We start from the raw sequence: 27623 nt of genomic DNA, 5'->3' as shown, positions 1-27623 counted from the left end.
GAAAACACAGTGTGTGTGTTTTATTAACCCCTGTGATGACACAGGGAAACAGGTGAACCCGCCTCTCAGAGAGTCCTTCTGACCCCCCCCTCCCAGAGGAGGACATTACCGTGAGTGTGTGTGTGTGTGTATTTTTAAGTGTGTGTAAGTGTGTGTGTGTGTTCTAGGGGTCAACACTCCGTGTGTAAGTGTGTGTGTGTGTTCTAGGGGTCAACACTCCGTGTGTAAGTGTGTGTGTGTGTTCTAGGGGTCAACACTCCGTGTGTAAGTGTGTGTGTGTGTTCTAGGGGTCAACACTCCGTGTGTAAGTGTGTGTGTGTGTTCTAGGGGTCAACACTCCGTGTGTAAGTGTGTGTGTGTGTTCTAGGGGTCAACACTCCGTGTGTAAGTGTGTGTGTGTGTTCTAGGGGTCAACACTCCGTGTGTAAGTGTGTGTGTGTGTTCTAGGGGTCAACACTCCGTGTGTAAGTGTGTGTGTGTGTTCTAGGGGTCAACACTCCGTGTGTAAGTGTGTGTGTGTGTTCTAGGGGTCAACACTCCGTGTGTAAGTGTGTGTCGTGCTGTCAGACTCATTTAATCTTTTTCTTCGTATGGATTCAACTCACAGTAGAAGCTAAACCAAAACCAGTTTAGCTTACAAAGACAATATTATTTTCCTTCACGTGAATAGCTATTCTACAATCTGTACATGTGCTGTGAAATAATACATCGAATTCTGCCTCCATCTAAATCAGTTTGTGTTTTCTGAAATGTGAAAGAACATAATGATGCTAAATATATATTCTCAGGCGCTAAACGTCAAGTATCGAAGTGAAATACCGATGACTGTAATTTCCATCTGATAGGACTTGTCACAAAGAGAGAGGGTGAGATACAGAGAGAGAGAGAGGGGGCTGAGATTGAGTGAGAGAGGAGAGGCTGTGATCAAGTGAAAGAGATAGGGAGAGAGAGAGAGAGAAAGGGCAAGAGAGAGAGAGAGAGAGAGAGAGAGGGAGGGAGAAGGAGAGGTAATGAAAGAGAGGTAATGAAGGAGAGTTGATTGTGCAGTCAGTTCTCTCGTGTCTGAACCTGCTAAAGTGGATCGATTCATTCTGATTCATTTCATATTGTTTGTCTGCATGCCTGGGGAACAGACTCCACTGTTGCTCTAGGCATATTATCTCAGGTCAATCGCACCCTGACAAGCGTCAACGACTGGGTTTGTGGGCTGGTCACTGTAGCACTGTTGCTAGCTAACTAGCCCACTAATAGTGTCTGACAAACCTTACAAATCTTGCCATTTATCCCTATGACTGTAGGGATAAATGCAAAAGAAAAGCACCGAAAGCGAAGTAGAGTGCTCATTTGAATTAATTTCCATAACAAACACACACATTCACACCCTTAACTACACGAAGAAAGACATTTCATTCGGGTAAGATTCTAGCCTCCACAGTCAGCAACGAGCCTCCAAAAAACTGCAGCACCAAAAAACCCACGATTGGACTGATGAAATGCATCTCCTGTAGCAGCTGAAAGGATATTAACGATGCCATGAATCACATCCCCCTTAAGAGTGGAACAGAACGACACAAAAGTCGGTTTTCAGTGGAAACTCACTCAGCGCGGTCTTATACTCCAGTGAGTTGCATTGAGCCATTATGGGCACTACTGTACGGTGAGGAGCAATCGGAACCATTACCTACATCACAGGGTGCGCTGGGTGAACAGTCTCGAAAGCTATTTCCCGGTCGGGGCGCACTCTGTCGTACCAGGGGCCATCTAGCGACGCCCCTTTCCTCTCCCGGAATGACTAACAGAAGAGAGGCTGAGAACAAGTGACAGAAGCCGACAGAGAGCACCACAGCTTTCTCCTTCTCGTCGCCGACAGCCCGGAGGGTTCTGCCCGTGGCTTGACAGTGGATCACCCAGCGCAGGGTACATGAATCACTATGCATTAAATGACCACAAGCCAATAGAGAAGGAGGCAAGTTGCCAATCCGTCACACGGTGCATTACCACAGGCAGGCCTTAAGCTGCGGCTGACATATATACAGTCAGTAGCAGATCAACCTCAGAACGCAGCAGAGAACCACAGAAATAGAACGTTCCACACACCTCTCTATCGCAGACTCTCACAGCCTCTCTCTGACTCTCTTTACCTCCCAATTTGAAACCTTGTAGAAAATGAAATAATGTTACCCGAGATTGACCAATATACATTTTGAACAGTGAAATGTGTGTGTTATTAGATTCAGTGTTCAAAAAAGATTATTACAGGCAAATGTCACCCATTCGGTGGACTGGCCCACAGCCTCTCATCGCCTCTCTCTACCTCTCTCTGCCTCTTTGACTCTTTCACTTCTCTCTCTGACTCTCACAGCCTTTCTTTGCCTCTCTCTACCTCTCATCGCCTCTCTCTACCTCTCATCGCCTCTCTCTACCTCTCATCGCCTCTCTCTGTCGGCTGAGCCTCAACAGGAACGCAGGCTGAGCAGGAAAGAGAGAGAGGCTGCCAGACGATCAGTGCCACCGGGGACCCAGAATGTTCTGCGTGGGCCACCATCCAAAACCAGCAAATCAGCGAGCGGTCGGCAGCTGCCTTTCCCCCTCCTCTAGGGCGCCGCCATACCAAAACAGTAAAAGACGTTAGAGCTGATTGCTGCTGCCTGTCGCTGGACTCGATGTAATCTGGACTGGTTTGAAGGAGACCGGGTAGAACGAGCGCTTGATCCACTGCAAGGCAGCGATAACAAAGACAAATAACAGGCCGTGCCACAGACGAGAGGGCCCTGATAGGGGGCCAGGGGGGCCGGGGGGCGTACAGGAGCCCCCACACAGGAGGGTGCTTTGGCCTGACAAAAAGCCTCTCGATCAACTGTGCAACGGAGCGATAACGATTCAATCACTTTCTCTGGGATGTGCTTGTTGTATGGCTGGCTCATCTGTCTTTTACCCATCTGGGTATGGGTGTGTGTGTGTGTGTGTGTGTATAACTATGTGTGAGCGTGCACATGTGGGCGGGAGAATGTGTGTGTTAGGAGAGCGTGACCTCGGTTGGGTGTGTGTCCAGGCCCCGCACGCCTGCCGTGTTCCCCCTGTCAGGCCCCACATGCCTGGGATGAAGTACACACACTGACAGCCTAACCGACTCCTCTCTTTCAGCAAATTGAAAATACAGTCGACCCAATTGAATTCCACGGCCGTCTTAAGTTATTTCCTGCTCGACGACACACCGCGCTGCAGGACCAGGGAAGCGTGTCGGGATTAGACTCACCACTCTGCTCTCTCACCTGCTAAAGACCCACCACTGGGCGTCTCCTCTCCGCTCGGTCAGAGGACTCAATCTGAGGGAGATTTGAAACGGCGTAAACACCTATATAATCTTCTAGTGAGGTTGGTTATTTGGGGTTATTTGTGGAGTCGTTTATTTCTTACATGGCTCTATAACAAGTCTGGAAATAACCTTGTGAGACAGCTGGACAAAGCGAAAATACATCGTGGTAGGTTCCGATTTATCCGTTTGTGCCCAAACCACAGTGGATCGGACCAGTCAGAGTCTTATGAGGAACTACTGGAAGCTACAGGTGTGGTTGAAGTTAGACGTGATAGAAGGTGATAGACCGATGGTTCATCCAATCACCTGACAAGTATTTTTTGAAAGTGCCTACCCTGTTTTCCAAGGACGACTCCCCAGATGGATGTGTGGGGGTCAGTTGGCTGAGCGGTGAGGGAGTCGGGCTAGTAATCCGAAGGTTGCCAGTTCGATTCCCGGTCATGCAAACTGACGTTGTGTCCTTGGGCAAGGCCCTTCACCCTACTTGCCTCGGGGGAATGTCCCTGTACTTACTGAAAGTCGCTCTGGATAAGAGCGTCTGCTAAATGACTAAATGTAAATGTAATGTGTAACAAAACATCTGGCGAGTCAGATTCATCCTAATAATGAAGCATAATAACAAGACTAGTGCACTGCATGTAAACAAGTACTGTAATTAAAATAAATGTTTTACGGTAAATTTAACAAACAAAGCTTTTTTTATTATATAACCCAACAATGTTAGAATTTTTTTTTTATATAACGCAACGTTAAAAACAAACAAACATTCAAATTGTATATATATACACTACCGTTCAAAAGTTTGGGGTCACCCAGACAATTTTGTGTTTTCCATGAAAACACTTTTATTTATCAAATAACTTTCAAAATGAATAGAAAATATAGTCAAGACATTTACAAGGTTAATTATTATTATTAGAAATAATTATTTTTATTTGAAATATAAATTTTGTTTTTCAAACTTTGCTTTCGTCAAATAATGCTCCATTTGCAGCAATTACAGCATTGCAGACCTTTGGCATTCTAATTCTAATCCTTCTAATCATCCATTAGTCTTCTAAGGCAATTAGCAAACACAATGTACCATTCGAACACATACAGTAATAGTTGCTGGAAATGGGCCTCTATACACCTATGTAGATATTTCATTAAAAACCAGACGTTTCCACCTAGAATAGTCATTTACCACATTAACAATGTATAGTGTATTTCTGATTAATTTAACGTTATCTTCATTGAAAAACACTGTGCTTTTCTTTTAAAAATAAGGACTTTTGTAAGTGACCCCAAACTTTTGAACGGTAGCGTATATTGTAATGTATGTTATTGCACATGTAGGAGCTCGACCAACATGGCTGCTACATTCTTAGTCCCACCCTCTGCAGCGCGTCCAGCCAATCAACCGCCGGCAGAGCTGCGGACGAGCCAATAGGAGGGCAGCGGCCAGGCTGACGGTGGTGGTGAAGAGGAGAGCTCGGCGGAGAAAGGTGGAGGAGGGTGGAGGTTGGAGGTGTCGGGGCGAGGCCAGGGCCTTGTGGACGGCCTCCAGCTCCTCCTCCGTCAGGGAGGAGGGGCTGAGCTCCGCCAGGACCTCCAGAGCTGCCCGCTGGCCCGCCTGAATCGCCCCACTCATGTACCCATTCCACTGGGTAGCAGTCTCCGTACCGGCCCAGTGGATCCTGGAGGGGGGCAGTTGACAGTCAGCACAGGGACCTGACAAGATGTCTGGCTCATTATCCCTGGCTATCACCGTCTACGTGATAACAGCTGTCTGAAGGAGAAGGGGTTGAGATACGAGAGCCGACACCAGCTATTAACGTGCTGGCAGCTAACAAGCAGTGATTATCCTCTCCGTCAAAGCAACATCAGAGAAAGGGAACACAGTGTGGTTCAGCGCTAGTTAATATATACTGTAAAGGAAGGTTCAAAGCTGTATGGAGGAGAATAGCGAGTGAAAACAGTAGTATAGTGTAGGGGGGGGGATGTGTAAGGGGTCTTGTAGAGAGCATTGTACTTCCTAGGGGCGTGTCCTCTTACTACACACAGGGTCATAGATCTAAAAGACAACTGTGCACGGAGACGATCAAACCGTTTTCAACTTCAAAGCTCTGTAAATAAGAGATTACACCGAGATGTTCTCGCGAAAAAAATAAAAAATAAAAGATGTTTATTGTGATTTTTATTTTATGTATTTTTTTTTGTAGGTAGCGCTCTGTTTTCTATGCAGTGTTTATTTTTCATACATTATGAATGCCTGGCCTTACTTAAGCATGTATACCCTGAGGTGCCTTTACCCAGAGTGCATTGCACCAGCCGCTCTTCCTGCCTGCCGTGTGTCAGACGGATGGGAGGGAGAGGACACTTCCACAGAAAGTCCCAAGACTCTGTGGTTGCTGGGAAACCCAGCCGCCACAAACCGCCATGACTGGTGTGAGGTCCAACACCTCCAGCCTCCTGGTTTGCTAAGACTGCTTCGTCTTTTCAGCAGCAACCTTTCATCCACTGTTGCACACTGTTGTGTGTTTGTGTATGAGTGACAATAAAAGGATTTGATTTTGATTTGATCGCCTGGCTGTCTATCCCACAGTGAGGTTGTACGAAAGGAGAACACACAGAACCTAACGTTCCACCACAAACAGCACACCACACCACGCTTGTATTTCAGAAGGGGCTTGACCCCTAAGGGCCTTGTTATATTAATTAGACTGAATTAAAAAAGACGTTTAATTAGACGTATTCCATGTGATCCAATGAGCCCGGCCGTGGCGTCGGGCGCCGTGCGTAGGGGGTGATGGTGTTGGTGTTGTATAAAACGTGGTGTTCTGTTCCTGTACCTGCTGTCGGCTTGTGCTGCTTACATGTGCTGGATGTATGTCAAGGTCGCGTCCTTGAGAGTCCATCTGCTAGATGAAAGACAGAACGAGGAGGGGACTGTCTTTCCTCACTGTGTTACGTAATGAGCTCTCCTGGGTCCCTATGGAATTAGGCCATTATGGAAATGCATCTCTCTCTCTCTCTCTCTCTCCCTCCCTCACCCCTCTGTCCTCCCTGTCTGTCTGGTTTAGCTGTGTGCCTCTGCTAACAGGCCATTACAAATAGATTAGGTGACCGTGCTCCCATGAGACCGACGTCCCCTCGACCTCTCGTTCACTTGTCCATTTCCGGACTAATGCACGAGGAGGGACGGCTGTGCAGGCAGGCCGGAGCGGGGGGGGGGAGGGGCTGGGGGCGACGGCAGGAAGCACGGGGCTGAGGGAGGGATAATCACACAGCGGAGCGGAGCGAGGAGACACACAAGAGACACGGCGGCAAACAGGCGTGGAGGCAGAGCCGGCGTGGAGGCAGAGCCGGCGTGGAGGCAGAGCCGGCGTGGAGGCAGAGCAGGCGTGGAGGCAGAGCCGACGTGGAGGCAGAGCCGGCGTGGAGGCAGAGCCGGCGTGGAGGCAGAGCAGGCGTGGAGGCAGAGCAGGCGTGGAGGCAGAGCAGGCGTGAAGGCAGAGCCGGCGTGGAGGCAGTGCTCCGAGGAGTGGTGTTATTAGCGGTGAGTGTCGGCGGAGTGTTGGGGGGGAGAGAGACAGGACTGTGGGGGTGGGGGGTCGTGAGGAGGAGGCAAGGGGGGAGGGTGGGTGAGTGAGTGGGAGGTGAAGATGCCTGGATGGGGGGAGGGGGTGAGAGGGGGAGGTGAGTGGGGGGTTGGAGGTGATGAAGGGGCCTGGATACAGGGAAGAGGTTGGGATTGTGAGGGGGAGGTGAGGGGGAGGGGGGTTGATGGGGAGGGGGGAGGCGAGGGTGGTAGCGGGGGTGATTGAGAGGCCTGAGTCGGAGGAAGTGGAGGGGGTTGTTAAGATGGGAGGCTGATGAAGAGGCCTGTGTAGAGGGGAGGTATAGGGGAGGATGGTGGGTGATGGAGAGGCCTGTGTAGAGGGGAGGTATAGGGGAGGATGGTGGGTGATGGAGAGGCCTGTGTAGAGGGGAGGTATAGGGGAGGATGGTGGGTGATGGAGAGGCCTGTGTAGAGGAGGGTCATGTTGACAGCGTGTCTCTGATGGAGAGGCTTGAGCAGAGTAGGGGGTGGAGAAGAGGTGGTGGTGGAGGTGATGGTGGAGGTGGTGTGGAGGTGATGGTGGAGGTGGTGTGGAGGTGATGGTGGAGGTGGTGTGGAGGTGATGGTGGAGGTTATGGTGGGGGTGATGGTGGAGGTGGTGGTGGAGGTGATGGTGCAGGTGGTGTGGAGGTGATGGTGGAGGTGGTGTGGAGGTGATGGTGGAGGTTATGGTGGGGGTGATGGTGGAGGTGGTGGTGGAGGTGATGGTGGAGGTTATGGTGGCGGTGATGGTGGAGGTGGTGGTGAAGGTGATGGTGGAGGTGGTGGTGAAGGTGATGGTGAAGGTGGTGTGGAGGTGATGGTGGGGGTGATGGTGGAGGTGATGGTGGAGGTGGTGGTGGAGGTGATGGTGGAGGTGGTGTGGAGGTGATGGTGGGGGTGATGGTGGAGGTGGTGTGGAGGTGGTGGTGGAGGTGATGGTGGAGGTGGTGTGGAGGTGGTGGTGGAGGTGATGGTGGAGGTGATGGTGGGGGTGATGGTGGAGGTGGTGTGGAGGTGATGGTGGAGGTGGTGTGGAGGTGATGGTGGGGGTGATGGTGGAGGTGGTGTGGAGGTGGTGGTGGAGGTGATGGTGGAGGTGGTGTGGAGGTGGTGGTGGAGGTGATGGTGGAGGTGGTGTGGAGGTGATGGTGGAGGTGGTGTGGAGGTGGTGGTGGAGGTGATGGTGGAGGTGGTGTGGAGGTGGTGGTGGAGGTGATGGTGGAGGTGATGGTGGGGGTGATGGTGGAGGTGGTGTGGAGGTGATGGTGGAGGTGGTGTGGAGGTGATGGTGGAGGTGGTGTGGAGGTGGTGGTGGAGGTGATGGTGGAGGTGATGGTGGGGGTGATGGTGGAGGTGGTGTGGAGGTGATGGTGGAGGTGGTGTGGAGGTGATGGTGGAGGTGGTGTGGAGGTGGTGGGGCCTCGGGGAGCAGCCTACCTGCCGCAGGGTCTTCGCAGGCTGGGGTGGTGGTAGGACAGCAGGCCGGGGGTCATGACACTGACAGGACAGCCTCCACTGAACTCCTCCGTGGCCCAGTCTGCACACAACAGCACCCAGAACACAGTCAGCTCCACCTTCCTGTCTCCTGCACACAACAGCACCCAGAACACAGTCAGCTCCACCTGCCTGTCTCCTGCACACAACAGCACCCAGAACACAGTCAGCTCCACCTGCCTGTCTCCTGCACACAACACCACCCAGAACACAGTCAGCTCCACCTTCCTGTTGTAAATCTCTCTATCCCCTCCCTCCCTCATCCCTCCCTCTGTCCCTCTTACCTCCCCCTCCTCTCCCTCCCTCCTTCCACCCCACCCCCCCCCCCCCCCCCTCCCTCCCCCCTCCAAGTTCACACTTGTTAATTCCTCCTCCCCCCCTCGGTTCCTCCAGAGGCTGGAACCGAGTGGAGCAGAACAGATCGTCACCACCCGCTCCTCCTCAGCGCTCCCCCAGACCACCCGGGGAGCCGGACGCTAACATATTGCCCCAGCTTATGCCTGTCAGACCAATGTGCTTCTTTGTCAATCTCCTTCATGGAGTGGAGCAGGGCTGGTAATATACATGTGTGTGTGTTGGCCTCTCTACTGGAGACCTCCAGGGCACGATCGACGGCTGCTTGTAATGGAGTTAGACTGACGCGCCACGGCTGAGCGACACATTGTGATTTTATCCACATGGAAATCATCACCCAATCACAGGTAAGAGAGGCTCTGATGGGTGTCATTATGGAGGCACCTGCTGATGAAAATGATACCAGGACGCTGTACACAAGAGCCTAACATGCAGATTATTACTTCCTACGGCACCACAGTTTTCTCAAACTTGTCACGACACAATGATGGGCGGAACGGAGGGAACTGCAGAGAAAAGCGTTTATTTCTGTCTGGATGAAGGTGCGTTTGGAGAGCAGGTGGTTCAGCGAGGTGTTTAAGGAGCTGGCGGGCTCACCGGTGAGGTCGTGTGACAGATTGGGGTGCGGCTCTGGAGAAGCTACCCATAAACCCGAGGTTGGAGGTTCGATTCCCTGCACCTTTTTTTCCGTGTGTCCTTGAGCATGAGACCCCCCTCCAACCCCCCCCCCCCCCCCCCCCCCCCCCCCCCCCAATTATTTCTCTTAAAAGTACAAAAATCACTATATAAAGTACAGGTTTACCATTTACCACAAGACCAGCGTAACACAAGCAGATGGACCAATCAGATGTCTTACTTTCTCCCGGTAGTGGATGTAGCTGGACGCCTCGGGACCCAGGTACCTCACCAGGCTGCACACCACCGCCTCTCTCCTCTCCTCCGCCTGGGAACACAGGGAACATTCCGGCATTCACCCGGCCCTTACATCGCCGTCATTCATCTTCATCTGGGGGGCTCATCTGGGGGGCTCATCTGGGCTGCTAAAATATGGATGCGTGTCTGAGAAACTGGCTTGCGGCGTGGTCCGAACGGCCCGATCGATGGGAATCACTCTGGCCAGGACGTTGGTCTTCCCGTTCGCTAAGTGAGCGCTCGCTGTAAATTATGGACGGCGGGGGGAGGAGGAGAGGAGGAAAGGAGGAGGAGGAGAGGAGGAGGAGAGGAGGGATGAGGTAGGAGTCCACGTGTCGGGTCACTCTCTCCCGGTTACCATAGCAGCTGAATGACAGATGTTCGCTAGTTTTTATCAGATCCTCCATCTGCATGTACTTCCCTCCTCACCCTTTTAGCGCTTAGTGAGCCCTGAGCAATAATTCAGAGCTAGGTGTAGCCGTCGGCGGGGGCAACGCAATTACTGTAAGCCCAGAGCTGGAGAGGAGATTGGGTTGGAGGAATGGACACTGCTGAGCCAGGCTCAAACCCCAGACGAGGGAATATGAAATGCCCCCTTTGGGCTAAGTGCTCTGGGACATTTCATCAAAATCCCATGCGTTCGTGTCACAGGACTGTACAAGGCCGGGCAGCCCCACTGTCTATGGAGGACAAAGTCCTCTATCGAAACTGAGAGGCAGGAAGGAGATGCCTGGATTGTCAAGGCGTGGAATAGTTTAGCTCCGCTCACGTCGTTAATGTTTTCTTCCTAATCTTCTTGCGTTCTGTTGGCACTTTCAAGCTAAGTGAATGTTTGATATGACACTTAGTGTCATGGACGTCCCACAATGCATCACTTCCTGCCACAGACAACTCTGCTTTCATAGGAAGAGAAAGCGAGGTTGCTTTTTGAATAATTGACGACGACGAGCTACCATGTACGTTTAATTCGATTCACAGTTAAAATGACCTGGAAGAGTGAAGCTGTGCAGCTTTTGTGCTTATCTACACGCACACACAAGCAAGGTTTAAATGCTTTAACTGTACATTGCATGAAAGTGTGAACGACCTCGCTCTCTGTCTCCCTTCTGCTCCTTATTCTGGGTCATAGAAAAGACTCAAGTAAAAAAAAAAAATCTCAGTTTATGAGCATTTTTATGTTTTCTTCCTTAATGCTTTCATCAGGGGTCACAAGCTTCTGATAAAGCTTTTTCCTCTGGTGACCTAATAGAGAGAGAGACTTGCTATTGCTCTGGAATGAATGGTCTTCTCAACACTCATTCCTCACCTCGTTCTCACCCGTCACACGGACGAACATATGTTAGTGTGAGGGCTGGCTGGAGTGTGTGTGTGTGTGTGTGTGTGTGTGTGTGTGTGTGTGTGAGGGAAGGTCGTGTGTTAGTGTGAGGGCTGGCTGGAGTGTGTGTGTGTGTGTGTGGCCAGGTATCTCAGGATGTCCATAGGGAGAGAAGAAGAGGATGTTTGATGAGGACAGTCAACACCAGGAAGACAAGCAGAGTAAGGGGATGATCCACAGCCAGGACGATGTCCCCAAGTAGAACAGCTCATCAGAGACACATCTCCCTCCCTCCTACCTCTCTGTTGCTCCAGTGGTAGGCCTGCAAGCCTGCGATGAACCCCACCAGGGCAGGGGCTGCCGCGGGGCGTGGTGCGTCGAAAGTGACACAGAGAGGACTGGCCTCCGAGGGCTGGGCCACAATCTCCCCGGAGAAGCCCTTCTTCTTCGCCAGAAAGCCTACACACACACACACACAGATAGAAACAGAGTCTGACAGCTGAATCAGCAAAGCCTCGCACAAACGCACCCCCGGTGCAGAAGCCCCAAGGGGAGCTCTTCCTCCCCGCTGCACTCGAGGTGCGGCCCTCCTCACCTCATCTGAGCCCTCCTCACCTCATCTGAGCCCTCCTCACCTCATCTGAGCCCTCCTTACCTCACCTGAGCCCTCCTCACATCATCTGAGCCCTCCTCACCTCACCTGAGCCCTCCTCACATCATCTGAGCCCTCCTCACCTCACCTGAGCCCTCCTCACCTCACCTGAGCCCTCCTCACCTCATCTGAGCCCTCCTCACCTCATCTGAGGCCCTCCTCACCTCACCTGAGCCCTCCTCACCTCACCTGAGCCCTCCTCACATCACCTGAGCCCCTCCTCACATCACCTGAGCCCTCCTCACATCACCTGAGCCCTCCTCACATCACCTGAGCCCTCCTCACCTCATCTGAGCCCTCCTCACCTGAGCCCTCCTCACATCACCTGAGCCCTCCTCACCTCACCTGAGCCCTCCTCACCTCACCTGAGCCCTCCTCACCTCATCTGAGCCCTCCTCACATCACCTGAGCCCTCCTCACCTCATCTGAGCCCTCCTCACCTCACCTGAGCCCTCCTCACCTCACCTGAGCCCCTCCCTCCTCACATCACCTGAGCCCTCCTCACCTCATCTGAGCCCTCCTCACCTCACCTGAGCCCTCCTCACATCACCTGAGCCCTCCTCACATCATCTGAGCCCTCCCTCACCTCACCTGAGCCCTCCTCACATCACCTGAGCCCTCCTCACCTCACCTGAGCCCTCCTCACCTCACCTGAGCCCTCCTCACATCATCTGAGCCCTCCTCACCTCATCTGAGCCCTCCTCACATCATCTGAGCCCTCCTCACCTCACCTGAGCCCTCCTCACCTCACCTGAGCCCTCCTCACATCACCTGAGCCCTCCTCACATCACCTGAGCCCTCCTCACATCACCTGAGCCCTCCTCACATCACCTGAGCCCTCCTCACATCACCTGAGCCCTCCTCACATCACCTGTACCCTCCTCACATCACCTGAGCCCTCCTCACATCACCTGAGCCCTCCTCACATCACCTGAGCCCTCCTCACCTCATCTGAGCCCTCCTCACCTGAGCCCCTCCTCACATCACCTGAGCCCTCCTCACATCATCTGAGCCCTCCTCACATCATCTGAGCCCTCCTCACATCATCTGAGCCCAGGAGGAGGTTCACTGGGGTGGATCCTCCAGCACACACCCTCCAGGTGCACCTGATCCAGGGAGCTCGCACACATGCATGCGCCACGAAGTACCGAAAATCCAATATTGATGCTGTAAGTGCAGTCATCTCACTGTTCTATGCGTAAGAGTGTAAACACTAACCCTGTTAATGTGCGGGTCGATACCAAACACAAGCATCAGAACAGTGTCCTTATAATCGACGTCCCTGGCGTACTGTACAGGAAGTACGAGAAAAGATATTGTCCGTACTCGCTAACTCATCCTGGCAGCGGCTTCCTTGTACGTCCGCTCCTTTGCAAAAAAAAACGTATAACGCTACCGCAAACGCCTCATTAAATAACCATCCGCCTCATGAATATGTGGTCTCCCAGCTGTAGGGCTCCATGTAATATAAAGTGACTGTAATGGAGAGAAATGGCTCCCCTACACAGCCAGACCAATTAGAGAATGCCAAGATTTAAAAAAAATAAACGACAGATCCTGGTGGGTGTCGTCGCTGGTCAGGCTGTTGCTTCATTCAGAGGATACTGGTGACGGGGGCAATGTCGTTCAATCAATCCCACCGACAGGTGCTCAGAGGGCTTGCTGTCGTATCAATGCGAGTGCTCTCATTAAAGGGGAAACATTTGAGCTCTAAAAGGAAGTGTGGGAACTGGCGGGAAACTGTTCTGGGTAAGACAATGGAGTCGGATCTATAAAATCACATTTCCATCTGGGCCGCCCGGGGAAAGAGACCCGCCACAAATCCAGTGACATTGAGGACAGAGGACGATAAACCAGACCGTTTGAGGAGATTTACAATCTTCCAGTCCATTGAAGGAGAGAGAGAGAGACAAAGAGAGAGAGAGAAAGAGGGAGAGAGAGAGAAACACAGAGAGAGAGACAGAGAGAGAGAGATCGAGAGAGAAAGAGGGAGAGAGAGAGTGAGAGACAAAGAGAGAGAGAGAAAGAGGGAGACAGAGACAGAGAGAGAGAAACAGAGATAGAGAGACAAAGAGAGAGAGAGAAAGAGGGACAGAGAGAGACAGAGAGAAAGAGAGAGATAGTGTGTCTGTGTACATACAATGCTCATTGTGTATACTGTAAACATACAGTATTGCAGCATTACTCACTGTCCCATAGGTGATGATAAACTTAATCAGGTGTCCAGGGGCCATGTTCTGGGTGAGGTGTTCCCTCTGGCTGGGCAGGGGCGGCTGGTAGTTGATCTTAGCTGCAGAACGAACCACACACAGTTGTTTCAGAGGCAAAGCAACCACCCCCACCGCCCAAGCAATAAGACATGAGTGGACCATGAAATCATTGTGATTTGATGTTTTCTAATAACAAAGCCACAGCGAAGCAAAAAATGAACAATGGGAAGAGATATAAAGAAAACTGAAATAAAAGGGCAAAGATAAAGAGGAATGGATGAAAAGAGGAGCGATGAAACCACAGGAGAAGGGAAAGAGAAAGAGAGAGGGGAACAGATAACACACATTACTTTGGTTGACCACCTCTATCGATCAGCATGGCTTTACTTTAGCATCATCGACCAGCACTCACGTAAATTGGATTCAATGCCCCAGTGGCTGCCATGCAGTAAAATGCCCCCCCGCACAGAAATCCCTCCGATTTAACACCAAGCTCTCCTCATCGCGCGCCGGCACTATTTACATCTAAGAAGTCCTGTGTGTTTTCCCCTGGAGGAGACGAGATTGAATAACTTCATCAGCGTTGTCAGGTGTGTGGTATTTAAATGTCTGTCGCCCCTGCGCAGAGCCATCTGGCAGTTAGTGTCACATATTTCTTCGTGGCAGTGAGCCAGCCTTTTAACGAATGAGCTCACGGAATATGTGAGGCTTCATTTGGAACTGTCAGGGGCATGTCAGCAACTCTGAAATGAAAACAACTGCCTTCATGTTAAAGAAAATTGATAAACTGCTTAAAACCAGCTCAAACCAGCACCACAGGCCTGTTAAGAAAGCCAGGGTCCGCCCGATCGCTAGACATGACACTTAGCATGTCGTCCCATCCATCCTGTTATTGTGACACGCGATTGTACTGTTGGGAGAACACGCTAGCATACTGACGCTAGTTTGACAGCTGCTGCCACAACGTGAAGCGAAAGACATCTTAACTGGTGGTTGACATTTAGTCTTGTGACCGAGCAGTGACCTAGCCTGGCTCTGCCCTCCTACGTACTTCCGCCCAATTTTGATTTTGCTTCTGTACTAGGTCTGGCCATGAGGTTGGTAAGTCAGATGTTTCCGTCTGTCTGTCTAATTTTCTACCGGCCAATCAGCGAACAGAGGGAGTGGCTGAGAACAATGACGTTGATGTTGTGCGCTAGTTTGTGTTGTAGTTTCGTAATGGCGGCGGAGAAAGATGCGAGCGAAGCCATTCGGTCCGTTGTTGCAACACTGCTGAATATCCATAAGCTAAAGCCGGAGCAAGAACAAGTTTTGCTGAGTTTTGTTGGTGGCCATGATGTTGTGGCCCTCCTCCCCACGGGGTTCGGGAACAGTTTGATTTTCCAGCTACGGCAGCTAGCTCTGTTACAGTAGTGGTGAAGGAATTGGCGAACGCTAGCGATTGGTTATGGCAGATCAGAGTGGCTCTGGGCAGATCCAATAGTTTTAAACTTCAACAGAGTACCCGCCTAAAAGGAAGTCAACGCTTGTGAATGGAGCAAGGCCAGACTCTCTGTACAAATGAAATGTACAAGAGTCTAGTTAGGACCAGGCTAGGGTAGACCCACTGCAGCGATTGAAAAGTGGACGGAGAACGATTTGAGATGCATGTGTTCTTGCAATGACTTCTGGGAAATCAGATGCGTTCTCGCTGACCAAGTCACCATCCGACGCATCCTCGATAAAAGTGGCGGATCAAGAACACTTCCAGGTATTTTTGGCGTTCTTGGTTCTTTGTATAGGAATCGTACTTGGGGCAGTGAAAGAGGATGTCAAACGAGTTCGCAAGAACACAAAAAAACGGTCATTAGTGTGCAGCAATAAGGTAGGTGAAATAACCTGAGTAATGAGCTGATGACCTGATGACCAGAGGCGTGCAGTTTTACAATTACTCCTGGAGGGGACTTCATATCCACCCCAACATACAATAGTATAGAGATGTTAATAATCAGAGGAATGATGGAGTTGAACACACATGCTACTAGTCTGTGCCAATGAGGCAGACCAGTGATTACATTAGCTATGCAAGGATGCTTCCGAATGTGACGGCTTTCTGATTACCATTCCTTAAACAATCGCTTCACATTTCATTAACTCGTTCATTCGTTTTGGAACTGCCACTAACTAGCTTAATCATTTCGCAAACTGCCAATTTTCATGTCACACAGACTATTTCCGTGTAGTTTTTTATTCGAGGTTGAACACACTTTACAGGATCCCCGTTCGCAAGAGACCGGTTGACTGTTGCCATGGAAATACTGTAATGTGTGTTTTATAAGTACACCGTAGTGTTCTATTTCTATGTCCATTCACCGTCAAGCTAAAAATACAATTAAAACTACGAATTCCAGCAAACAAACAACAGAGGTGTGACATTTAAGCTTTGTGCAATTTTTTGGGGTGTTTGTTTTTACATCTTTCCTTGCACACAACAATAAATAGGAGACTCATTGGCCTTCATCTCAATTATCACACTTAAAGTGTTGATTTACTTAATGGGTAAAACTCTATACAAAAGGCACCATAACAAGGCTGGCTCTACTGGCTTCTTTACTGCCTGGCCCTTAAACAGGCTGAACAAGCTGTAGACTATGGGGTTGTCTTTTTGTTTGACAGAGAGAGGGAGAGAGACAGGGAAACGGAGAAAGAGAGAGACGGAGGAAGGAGAGTGAGAGAGAGTGAGAGAGAGTGTTTGTCTGGACTGTTCTTTTCCCTTGGGGACATAGGTATTAACAACACCTTTGACATTATTGTTGAGAGCATTTGTGGGACAATCTTTACCTTCCACTGAGACATTTATGAGAGAGGCTTCTGCTCCAGTGAGTCTGGTTTTCTGACTGCCTGTGACAGTGTTACCCAGAGCAGTTTTCCTCTCTCTCTCTCTCTCTCTCTCTCTCTCTCTCTCTCTCTCTCTCTCTCTCATCTCTCATCTCTCTCTCTCTCTCTCTCTCTCTCTCTCTCTCTCTCTCTCTCTCTCTCTCTCTCTCTCTCTCTCTCATCTCTCTCTCTCTCTCTCTCTCTCTCTCTCTCTCTCTCTCTCTCTCTCTCTCTCTTACCTCCCTCCATTTCTCTCCCTCTCCTCTCTCTCTCCATCACGCTATCCATTTTTCCTAACAGCCCCTGTCTCATATCCTCTGCTTTTTAATGTTTCAGCTATCCACGTATATTTTTCTTCCCCCACGCAACTCTCACCTCGGTCTCTCTCTCCCCTCTCTCGACGGTGACCCAGCTCAGCGACGCATTCTCCCCAGTCGCCCACGGCAAGGTGCCAGAGACTCCGGAGCTCCTCTCCCTCACTTAATATCTAGAACTGTGTCGCTCCACACTTACTCTGTCGGAGCCTGAGGGAAAAGGATTACGTCCGGGAGATAAACGGTGCTTCTGCAGCAGTGCGCTAGCCTATAGCAGCTTTTCTTAGACAACAAAGAGAGATGCATGTAAAAACTGATAACTAAAGTAATTTTTCAAAGGGCTTTTTTTTATCTGACAAGAAGATTAGCATCTAGCGTGTATCTTCGCAATCGTTTTTATTCTTTATTTTTTTTACCGCTACTTTTATTTTTCATGCCATGCTAAAAATAGCACCCTACGTTTTCCCTTCCTCCTGGCTGACGCCGTCGTAAACCTGGCACACCAACCCTGGCACACCAACCCTGGCACACCAACCCTGGCACACCAACCCTGGCACACCAACCCTGGGCACAGCAGGCAAATCAATGTTAATGCATCGCCTTCCAGTTCTTCTTATGTAAACAAGCCACAGGACTGAGCTGAGAATCTATCTATCTGTGGGTTTGTTTGGCTGCCGGGCCCAGCTCGCGTCATCGCAGAGGCTCTCGACCGAAGCGGGATGAGATACACAGTAGCACTTGGCTGCCCGTCAACTTCAAATGCACCCGGCTGAAATTCCAGTCTAATCAGGTAGAACACGTCAGAGAGAGAGAGACGTCAGGAACATCATTTCAACCCAGGACCAAAAAAAAAAACAGTAAAAAAAAAACACATGCTTACACACACATGCATGCACACACACACAGCATTGCACAAACCCCCCCACACACACAGCATTGCACAAACACACATGCACACACACACACAACAAAAGGCACAGTAAGATACACACACAAACACACATACACACAGCATTGCACACACAAACAACACACACGCACACACAGAATTGCACACACAAACAATACACACACACACAACAAAAGGCACAGTAAGATACACACACAAACACACATACACACAGCATTGCACACACAAACAACACACACGCACACACAGCATTGCACACACAAACAATACACACACACAACAAAAGGCACAGTAAGATAAACACACAAACACACATACACACAGCATTGCACACACAAACAACACACACGCACACACAAACAACACACAAACAATACACGCACACACAACAAAAGGCACAGTAAGATACACACACAAACACACATACACACAGCATTGCACACACAAACAACACACACGCACACACAGCATTGCACACACAAACAATACACACACAACAAAAGGCACAGTAAGATACACACACAAACACACCTACACATGGACTCTCACTCACTCCCGATGCACACCTATATTCTCACACAAACACACAGCATTGCACAAACACACATGCGCACACACAGCATTGCACACACAAACAATACACACACACACACACAACAAAAGGCACAGTAAGATACACACACAAACACACACACAGACAGCTGATCTGCTCTCGCTAAAAACGGACATGAACTTCCACAGACACGAAAACACAATCACACAAAAGTGATTTGCTGGAGCGGAAACTGGACTCATTTCAAAACAAACTCCGCCGACAGACACAATAGTATCTCTCACTGCAAAGCACAGCAAACACGCACTTTCATTACGCTGAAACTTTTAAACGCTGAAACCCACAAATCCTTGGCCACGATGGCGTGTAACTCACGTCGGTTAAACATCAAACATTTATAAAGTTTAAAAATGCACGTCAGCACATTTGCCAAGGCCTCCCTGACACTGAAGACGAGAGCCAGGTGAGCTAATACAAAGCCAAAGCAGCTCGTTACATTTCATTTACATTTAGCAGACGCTCTTATCCAGAGCGACTTACAGTAAGTACAGGGACATTCCCCCCGAGGCAAGTAGGGTGAAGTGCCTTGCCCAAGGACACAACGTCATTTGGCACAGCCGGGAATCGAACTGGCAACCTTCTGATTACTAGCCCGCTTCCCTAACCGCTCAGCCACCTGACTCCTTAGCTCGTTAATCACTGAGATGAAAAGGAGGTGAAAGACTGAGCTCATTACAAGAGACTGACTAGTCTCCCAGCTGCTGGGACTGGGACAGGAATTATGGATCAGTGAACAGGTAACTCCCAAACACAGGGTGTGTGTGTGTGAATGTTTGTGTGTATCTTAGTGTCTGTGAGCAAGTGTGTGTGAGCTTGTGTAAACATGTGTGTGTGCGTGCGTGCGAGAGCACACGTGTGTGTGTGTGTGTGTGCCTCTTCCTACGTGCAGTGGGAGCACAGAACAGTGTGTCCCTGTACAGTAGGTATTCCCACACCAAAGGCCTTTGAATAATGATAACAACAATGACCTCATTTAGCAAACGTCTTTATCCACTGAGATGTATAAGGGGGGATTTGATCTGCTGTCAGATGTGCTACCACAAGGCTACACCAATCCCCAAAGTTTGAAATAAAAACAAACAATCTACCATGTGTTTCTTCAGATGATCTGCATGTATGTGTGAGATCTATGTCGCCCCCATAACGCATGTCTTCCTGGCCCCCAGCCTCAGCCCCAGCCCCAGTCCAGCCCCAGTCCAGCCCCATTCCAGCCCCAGCCTCAGCCCCAGCCTCAGCCCCAGCCTCAGCCCCAGTCCAGCCTCAGTCCAGCCTCAGTCCAGCCTCAGCCCCAGCCCCAGTCCAGCCCCAGTCCAGCCCCAGTCCAGCCCCAGTCCAGCCCCAGCCTCAGCCCCAGCCTCGGCCCAAACCAAACGACTTTGAGAAGCACTCCATCCTCTCATTTAGTCCCCCACTCTCTCCCTTTAGGAGGCACGTCTAAATCTCTGGCCGGCCCGGGGTGTAAACAGTCCGTGACAGCGGTCTGCTTTCCCGCTCTCTGATTTAGGAGCGATGGGCGGGCTCCAGCGACAGAGCCCAGACAATTCATGCTGCATGATTCAACACGGTTCCCGGACCTATCTCATTCAGATGCCTGGCCAGGGTCCATGGCTCTGGGGGTGGGCTGGAGGCCCCGCTTCTCCCCCTGGCTCTGGAAGGATGGAAGGCTCAGCTACTCTCTCTGACTCTGACAAACTGGATATCCCAGCTCCAGTCCCTGCTCGGGAACCCACAACCAGACCCCTCCAGAGCTGGGTGACAGCGTCTCTGCTGCACAGGCTACTGAACCCTGCCAGGTGTGCTTGTGCGCGTGCTGCCTCGTGAGTGGCTCTGTCAGCGTCAGGGCGGAGCCGAGCGGGGAACACACTCACCTGCCAGGTGAGGTGGACAGGTGACGATCACGACTAGGCCCAGGAAGGAGTCCGTGGCGGTCCTGACGCGGGCACACCCTCCGTCCTGTGGGACACACACGCACGTGCACATGCACACACGCGTTACATAAATCTATGCTAACAGATTGTATCAGTATCCCATACAGTGTCTTACCCTGGCTTGATCCTTGCATCAGTATTCTAAAGCAGACCTGTGTAGGAAGGAGAACTGCCGCAGCTATCAAAACCTCCCCCACACACACAGACACACACACTTATACACACACAAACACACACACACTTGTAGCCTCTGCTATGAGGAGCCAATTGAGATGACCAGGGAGAGTCATTAAGGAATGCCCTTGAAGACCCCAGCGTAGAAATATGAGCGTACACTCATTACTGATATCCATGATCTGCACACACACACATCACTCACACTGCCCTTATCCTTTAGAAGACAGACAGACTGTGTCCACATACGATGCTCATTGATTTGAAAGCAAAGGTCAAGTGTGTATATATGTCATATAGGGACACTCAATATCAGAGGAATAGAAGCATATCTTCATGGACATTAGTTTTGATTGTTGAGTTTATCTGTTCTCAGCACATGACTACTTGAAACATGTGGCTCACAAAGAGGAAGTACTTCCATCTCTCTATTACTGCCTTCATTCTCATTGTCCCTGCCTGTCTGTCTGTCTGTCTGTCTACCTTTCTGTCTGTCTGTCTGTCTGTCTACCTTTCTGTCTGTTTGTCTGCCTACCTGTCTTTCTGTCTATCTGTCTGTCTACCTTTCTCTCTGTCTGTCTGTCTGTCTAACTGCCTATCTCTGTCTGTCTGCCTACCTATCTGTCTGCCGACCCGTCTGTCTGCCTTCCTGTCTGTCTGCCAGTGGGACGACACAGCCAAGTCGACAGCAGACAAGCTGCTGCCCGGCTGAGGAGGCTGTTATCTCACAGTCTGGCCCTCCCACTCCCAGAGAGAGCTGTTAGTGTACTGTACCTGCCATATGGCCGTCACAGCCTGGCCCAGACGCACGCTCTCGCTCCCCAGCCGCTCTGCCAGGCCCTGGGACAGCTGCTGGGTGCCCCCCTGAGGACGCAGACGGGAGTTACAGCCCTGCCCCACGTCACCTCCCCCCAGGCCCTCCTCCCCTCCTGAGTGCAGCACTGAGAGCGCCCCCTGAGGACGCAGACGGGAGTTACAGCCCTGCCCCACGTCACCTCCCCCCAGGCCCTCCTCCCCCCCTGAGGGCAGCACTGAGAGCGCCCCCTTAGGACGCAGACGGGAGTTACAGCCCTGCCCCACGTCACCTCCCCCCAGGCCCTCCTCCCCCCCTGAGGGCAGCACTGAGAGCGCCCCCTGAGGACGCAGACGGGAGTTACAGCCCTGCCCCACGTCACCTCCCCCCAGGCCCTCCTCCCCCCCTGAGGGCAGCACTGAGAGCGCCCCCTGAGGACGCAGACGGGAGTTACAGCCCTGCCCCACGTCACCTCCCCCCAGGCCCTCCTCCCCCCCTGAGGGCAGCACTGAGAGCGCCCCCTGAGGACGCAGACGGGAGTTACAGCCCTGCCCCACGTCACCTCCCCCCAGGCCCTCCTCCCCTCCTGAGGGCAGCACTGAGAGCGCCGAGCCTGCTCCTGTGATCGGCGAGGCGATCAGGTTCTCCTTGGTCCACACCTCCTCCCTCCCCAGCCCCTCCACCCAGCCTCCCACCACCCCCCCCCCCCCCAAACCCTCAGCGCTTCCAGTGAAGCAGAGAGGAAGAGGATGAGAGGCGGGTCATTTGCATACAAATGATGTTGAGAGTGAGAGAGAGATAGCCGACAGAGAGGGAGAAAGAGAAAGAGAGACACAGCGAGACAACTTGAGAGAGAGAGAGAGAGACACACACACACACAGCGCCAGAGAGAGAGATGTGCTCAGAGTCCATCCAGGGGGGACGGTGTTGTTGTTGTCACCTTGACCCTGAACTCCTGGGCGGAGCCTGGGCTGCTCTCCATCAGGGCCAGCACCCCCCCAGCTGTGGCTGCGTACAGCAGGAAGAACAGCAGGGACATCTGACAGGGCTCCATGCCAAACACCACCCTGCTGCACACACCCATCTCCTCCTTCAGCTCTGGGCAGGGGGAAGGGAGGGGGGAGAGGGAGGGGGGGAGGGAGGGATTGGTGGATGGAGTAAGGGAAAAGGGAAGAGTGAGAGAGAGAGAGAGAGAGAGAGAGAGAGAGAGAGAGAGAGAGAGAGATTAAGGCGGAACAATTTATAAACTGTACAATAACCCATATTTAAAGGTTATTTCTTGTTGCGCCAATAAAGCAAGATAGAGCATGAGGCAGTATCTTAGCAACGTGAGACCAGATCATCCACGTTACAACATCCGTGTTGTTGTAATCTATGTTCTCAGAGACACCAACACAAACCACTTGACCTGGTTCAGTCACTTACATACATTTTACATTACATTTACATTTAGCAGACGCTCTTATCCAGAGCGACTTACAGTGAGTACAGGGACATTCTCCCCGAGGCAAGTAGGGTGAAGTGCCTGTGCCCAAGGACACAACGTCATTTTGCACAGCCGGGAATCGAACTGGCAACCTTCAGATTACTTGCCCGCTTCCCTCACCGCTCAGCCACCTGACGCCCCTGACTTACATTACACACACAATTACTGTAATTGTGCATACTGCACAGTTGCATGAGGAGGGGTGTGCATTAGTCATGCTCTGGAGTCCTCCAGGGCGATGGGAGTGCGAGGGTGGGATCGTCCTCGTCCTTGATGATTCACACAGCGTTTCCCAAATCCCTCCACCACACAGGTCAACCTCAGCACTCTGCAGTTCTGAGTGCCCGATGAATCTTTAAACTGAGTTTTGGAGGGGTCTGTCATGAAACGTTTGGGTTATTAATCAGATATTCCTCACCACCTAATGCCACACTTTAAGGGGGAGGAGCTCGGTGACACAGTCGCAGGGAGAGTGCCTTGGCATGCTGGACTGAGGAATAGTCCCGATTGGCTGCCGACTGGCTCGTCCAGGCGGTGTGTGGTGGAGCTTCCTACCTTGGGTCCAGGCGTGGCGCTCCAGGTAGGTCTGTAGCGTCATGCTGTCCAGCTCAGCAGCGTCGGGGGTCCTGGAGGGGTCTTCAACTGACACGGAGGCACACAGCCTGTCGATCTAGCACACACACACACACAGTCTTGAGTGAGTCTTTAGGTCCTTTGCCTAGCGAGCTGAAGTAGGGAGTCAGATGGCTGAGCGGTGAGGGAGTCGGGCTAGTAATCTGAAGGTCGTGTCAATTGACGTTGTGTCCTTGGGCAAGGCACTTCACCCTACTTGCCTCAGGGGGGAATGTCCCTGTACTTACTGTAAGTCGCTCTGGATAAGAGCTTCTGCTAAATGACTAAATGTAAATGTAAGTGTGGTGAATCTGCTTTGGCACTATAGCGGAACACAGCGTCATGGACTCACTGCATCGTCAACGAAGGATTTCATTAGCTGGTCTATGAGTAGGATCATCTCACTCTCACACCCAAAAGATCAACATGATTGGACTAAGAGATTAATAACACGCTTAATTATGTAGATTGGGCTCGGTTTATAACTCAATACAAGGAACAATATTGACACTGAGATATTAATCTATAATTTACACATTAAGATAAGTGGCACATAACAATCTCAAGCGAATCAAATATTTACCAACTCATCAAATCACTCTGGAAAACAGGGATGTAATAGTGATGAAGTTTGAGTGGGTCTCACAAGGCACTGGTGATGGGTGCATACCTGCAACAAGTCAACCAGAGGGGACAGTGTCCTACCTTCCAGAGGGGACAGTGTCCTACCTTCCAGAGGGGACAGTGTCCTACCTTCCAGAGGGGACCGTGTCCTACCTTCCAGAGGGGACAGTGTCCTACCTTCCAGAGGGGACTGTGTCCTACCTTCCAGAGGGGACAGTGTCCTACCTTCCAGAGGGGACAGTGTCCTACCTTCCAGAGGGGACCGTGTCCTACCTTCCAGGGGGGACAGTGTCCTACCTTCCAGAGGGGACCGTGTCCTACCTTCCAGAGGGGACCGTGTCCTACCTTCCAGAGGGGACAGTGTCCTACCTTCCAGAGGGGACCGTGTCCTACCTTCCAGGGGGGACAGTGTCCTACCTTCCAGAGGGGACCGTGTCCTACCTTCCAGAGGGGACCGTGTCCTACCTTCCAGAGGGGACAGTGTCCTACCTTCCAGGGGGGACCGTGTCCTACCTTCCAGGGGGGACAGTGTCCTACCTTCCAGGGGGGACAGTGTCCTACCTTCCAGGGGGGACAGTGTCCTACCTTCCAGGGGGGACAGTGTCCTACCTTCCAGGGGGACAGTGTCCTACCTTCCAGGGGGGACAGTGTCCTACCTTCCAGAGCAGCTGTGTGAGGTCCAGCAACACCAGGGGGGACAGGGCAGGGATGCTGGTGCTGTAGGTTCGGATCCTGGCCCGGGGTCCTCCTATATGCTGCACCTTCTTTCCCGCGGTGTATTGTGGGTAGACCTCCAGGCCTAGCTCGTGGATGAGGTCCATGACATGAGTCTGAGAACTGACACAGATACTATAATATTACTGTCTATTATTATGTTGCGTAAGTACATTCTATTATATTATGGAAGTACACTGTATGCACCAATAGCCATGCCTATATTCTCCAACCATCATGAGAAAATGTTTATAATTATATTATGTAAGCATTCTATCATTGTGCAAGTATGTTGTATGTACTGACAAGTCTATAATCGTCAAACTACATGCGTGTACATATGTTAGGTTACTCAAAACGTTAAAAAACATGCTTGATCCAGTATGGAATCTGTGTTTACATTTTAGTCTGATAATGTTCTCCTTGGCTTGAGGCTCAGAGTCTTTTCTTTTCAACAGGTCTGTAAGACCCTGGAGGCGAAAGCAGAGTGATATATCACCACAAGGTTCTCTCTAACAACGAGTAATGATTTGTTCCGTGTTCACCTTGACTACTACCTACTGTACATGGACTTCCATGTTTCAAAGAGCGTTCTGTATCTCAGGTGGCTGAGCGGTTAGGGAAGCGGGCTGGTAATCAGAAGGTTGCCAGTTCGATTACCGGCCGTGCCAGATGACGTTGTGTCCTTAGGCAAGGCACTTCACCCTACTTGCCTCGGGGGGAATGTCCCTGTACTTACTGTAAATCGCTCTGGATAATAGCGTCTGCTAAATGACCAAATGTAATGTAAAAATTGACTTCCATGTTTCAAAGAGCGTTCTGTATCTTTTATGTTCAATTCAGCCTCAAAACACAAAAATAATTGCAGCTTCCATAAATTGTTTTCTGTCACAATATGAGATAATTAATGGTCAGGTTTTTCTTGATTTTGTCTAACATGACTGGTAAGTAGCCTAATTAATAGGCATAGAATTATATCCTTTGACAAGGCAAACCATAACCTCTCCAAGGTTTCTTCGTGTACCCTCACTGGATACAACTACATGTTTTATTGATCTCTCTTGGAGTATTTTAACTGAGATAACAAATGAGTGCTTCTTACTGCCGTTTTGTGCTGTAAGGTACTGAATATAATGAAATACGTTTTTTTTTTTATAACTTTCACAGTCCTTTCAGTTACTTTTTAAATGGATCTGTCTCTTTTCCACACGCGCACACACGCGCACAAACTGCTGACAGCTTCACCGTGCTTCTGTGCCATATAGTCAGATAACAAGTGACTGGGGTAAGACTTCTCATAAGATCGTGTCCACATCATTTTAGAAGGCTGTCAGACTTATGACTATATAGTCCCTGTCGCTCCCTGATTCCATCGACCCAGAAGCATGCAGTCCGTGTATGAATGATGCTACTCAATACATAGGCCTATGCCTACTCAAATACAGTTACACTTTGAAGAGTAGTGCTGTCAAACAACTAAAAACTTTGTTGGCTACAAGGAACTTCTTGACGGCTGGAAGCTGTAGTTTACCTGGACACCCACTGTCCACCCAAATCCCAACGATCTAGTCCGTTCACCGCTGGAAGGTCTTCGGTCACTGTTCGTCCGCCCACTCGGTCTAAAACAAAACGTAGGCTAGGAGAGGAACCAAACAAAAACTACAACATTATGAAGCTCAGCACAACATAACAGCAGAATCTAATGCATAACACTTACAAACCTTTTCCTTCCAAAATTATTATTTTCAATTGGGGATTTCTTTTCCGAAGACTATGGGCAGCACTCAATCCGGATAGTCCAGCCCCAACAATAACAACATCCCATGTTGTTTCGCTCATATCGACGAATTGTCAAAAAACTTGGTTTAACGTAGTTTGAGATATTCAATCAGCGGTTATTCTACAAAGACAGCTACTTGATAAAACGTTCTTGGATAAACTGCACAAGACTTACACTTCTCTTGACTAGATAAGTGTGCACTTTGGAGCGAGGGAAAAAACTGAGCCCCTTGACCTATTTTGCACTAAATGCATTACATAATACTAGTCAACAGGGCCATGTTAGATTGAGAGTAACATCTATAGTTACTGGGTTAGGGTTAGCGACGGTCGTTTAATGTCCTGCAGGGATTTCTATATATTTTTTTATAGGCACCGGCAGACGACGTCATTCGTTTCCCTAGCGAAGTATAGGCTATTATAATGTAATTACTTGAATTATCTATAAATGTCATGATTTTGAATCTCTTATACCTTTCAGGATATTTGTTTGAGAAAAAGGTTGTTTTATAAAAGAAGGTTTGAAAGGTTTAAAAAATAATTTATTACAAAAAAGTTTTGGTTGACAGGTTGACATTTTTTTTCTTCCAAAAAAGGTAAGTTATAGATGAGACAGAGTCAGCGATGTCGACATGACTGATAATAGAGACATTCCTGATCATCCATGGCCATATAAGAGGAAAAACGAAACTGTCGGTGTTAAAAGGATTCCTGGTGAATATTCTATTTATATTTAATAGCATTGGGTAGGCCTAAATGTTATATAGGTTTTATAGGCATTAGGCCTATATACATTTATACATTTTAGTCATTTGGCAGACGCTCTTATCCAGAGCGACTTACAGTAAGTACAGGGACATTCCCCCCGAAGCAAGAAGGGTGAAGTACCTTGCCCAAAGACACAACGTCATTGTCATCAGCCATCTGACTCCCATATAGTATTCAGTAGGCTACGGTTTTGAAATCTTGAGTGTCATTCTG

General features: G+C 50.2%; 1 protein-coding gene across 1 annotated transcript; it reads right to left on the bottom strand.

The window, feature by feature from the left end:
* Positions 1-4674: 4674 nt before the first annotated feature.
* On the bottom strand, positions 4675-26735 carry si:ch211-127i16.2 (probable flavin-containing monoamine oxidase A). Its single transcript, XM_067258679.1, is given in 14 exon segments — positions 4675-4709; positions 4712-4995; positions 8340-8439; positions 9591-9693; positions 11276-11422; positions 11425-11436; positions 13819-13919; positions 20401-20485; positions 21409-21498; positions 22368-22525; positions 23469-23583; positions 24806-24986; positions 26395-26482; positions 26585-26735. Coding segments are annotated over 14 exon segments (1617 nt in total). The 5' UTR covers positions 26703-26735.
* Between the last annotated feature and the right edge of the window lie 888 nt (positions 26736-27623).

Source organism: Osmerus mordax, chromosome 20 (assembly GCF_038355195.1).
Source record: "Osmerus mordax isolate fOsmMor3 chromosome 20, fOsmMor3.pri, whole genome shotgun sequence".
Classification (NCBI taxonomy): domain Eukaryota; kingdom Metazoa; phylum Chordata; class Actinopteri; order Osmeriformes; family Osmeridae; genus Osmerus; species Osmerus mordax.
The sequence above is the reverse complement of the archived record's forward strand: the minus strand, read 5'-3'. Positions and strand labels throughout refer to the sequence as shown.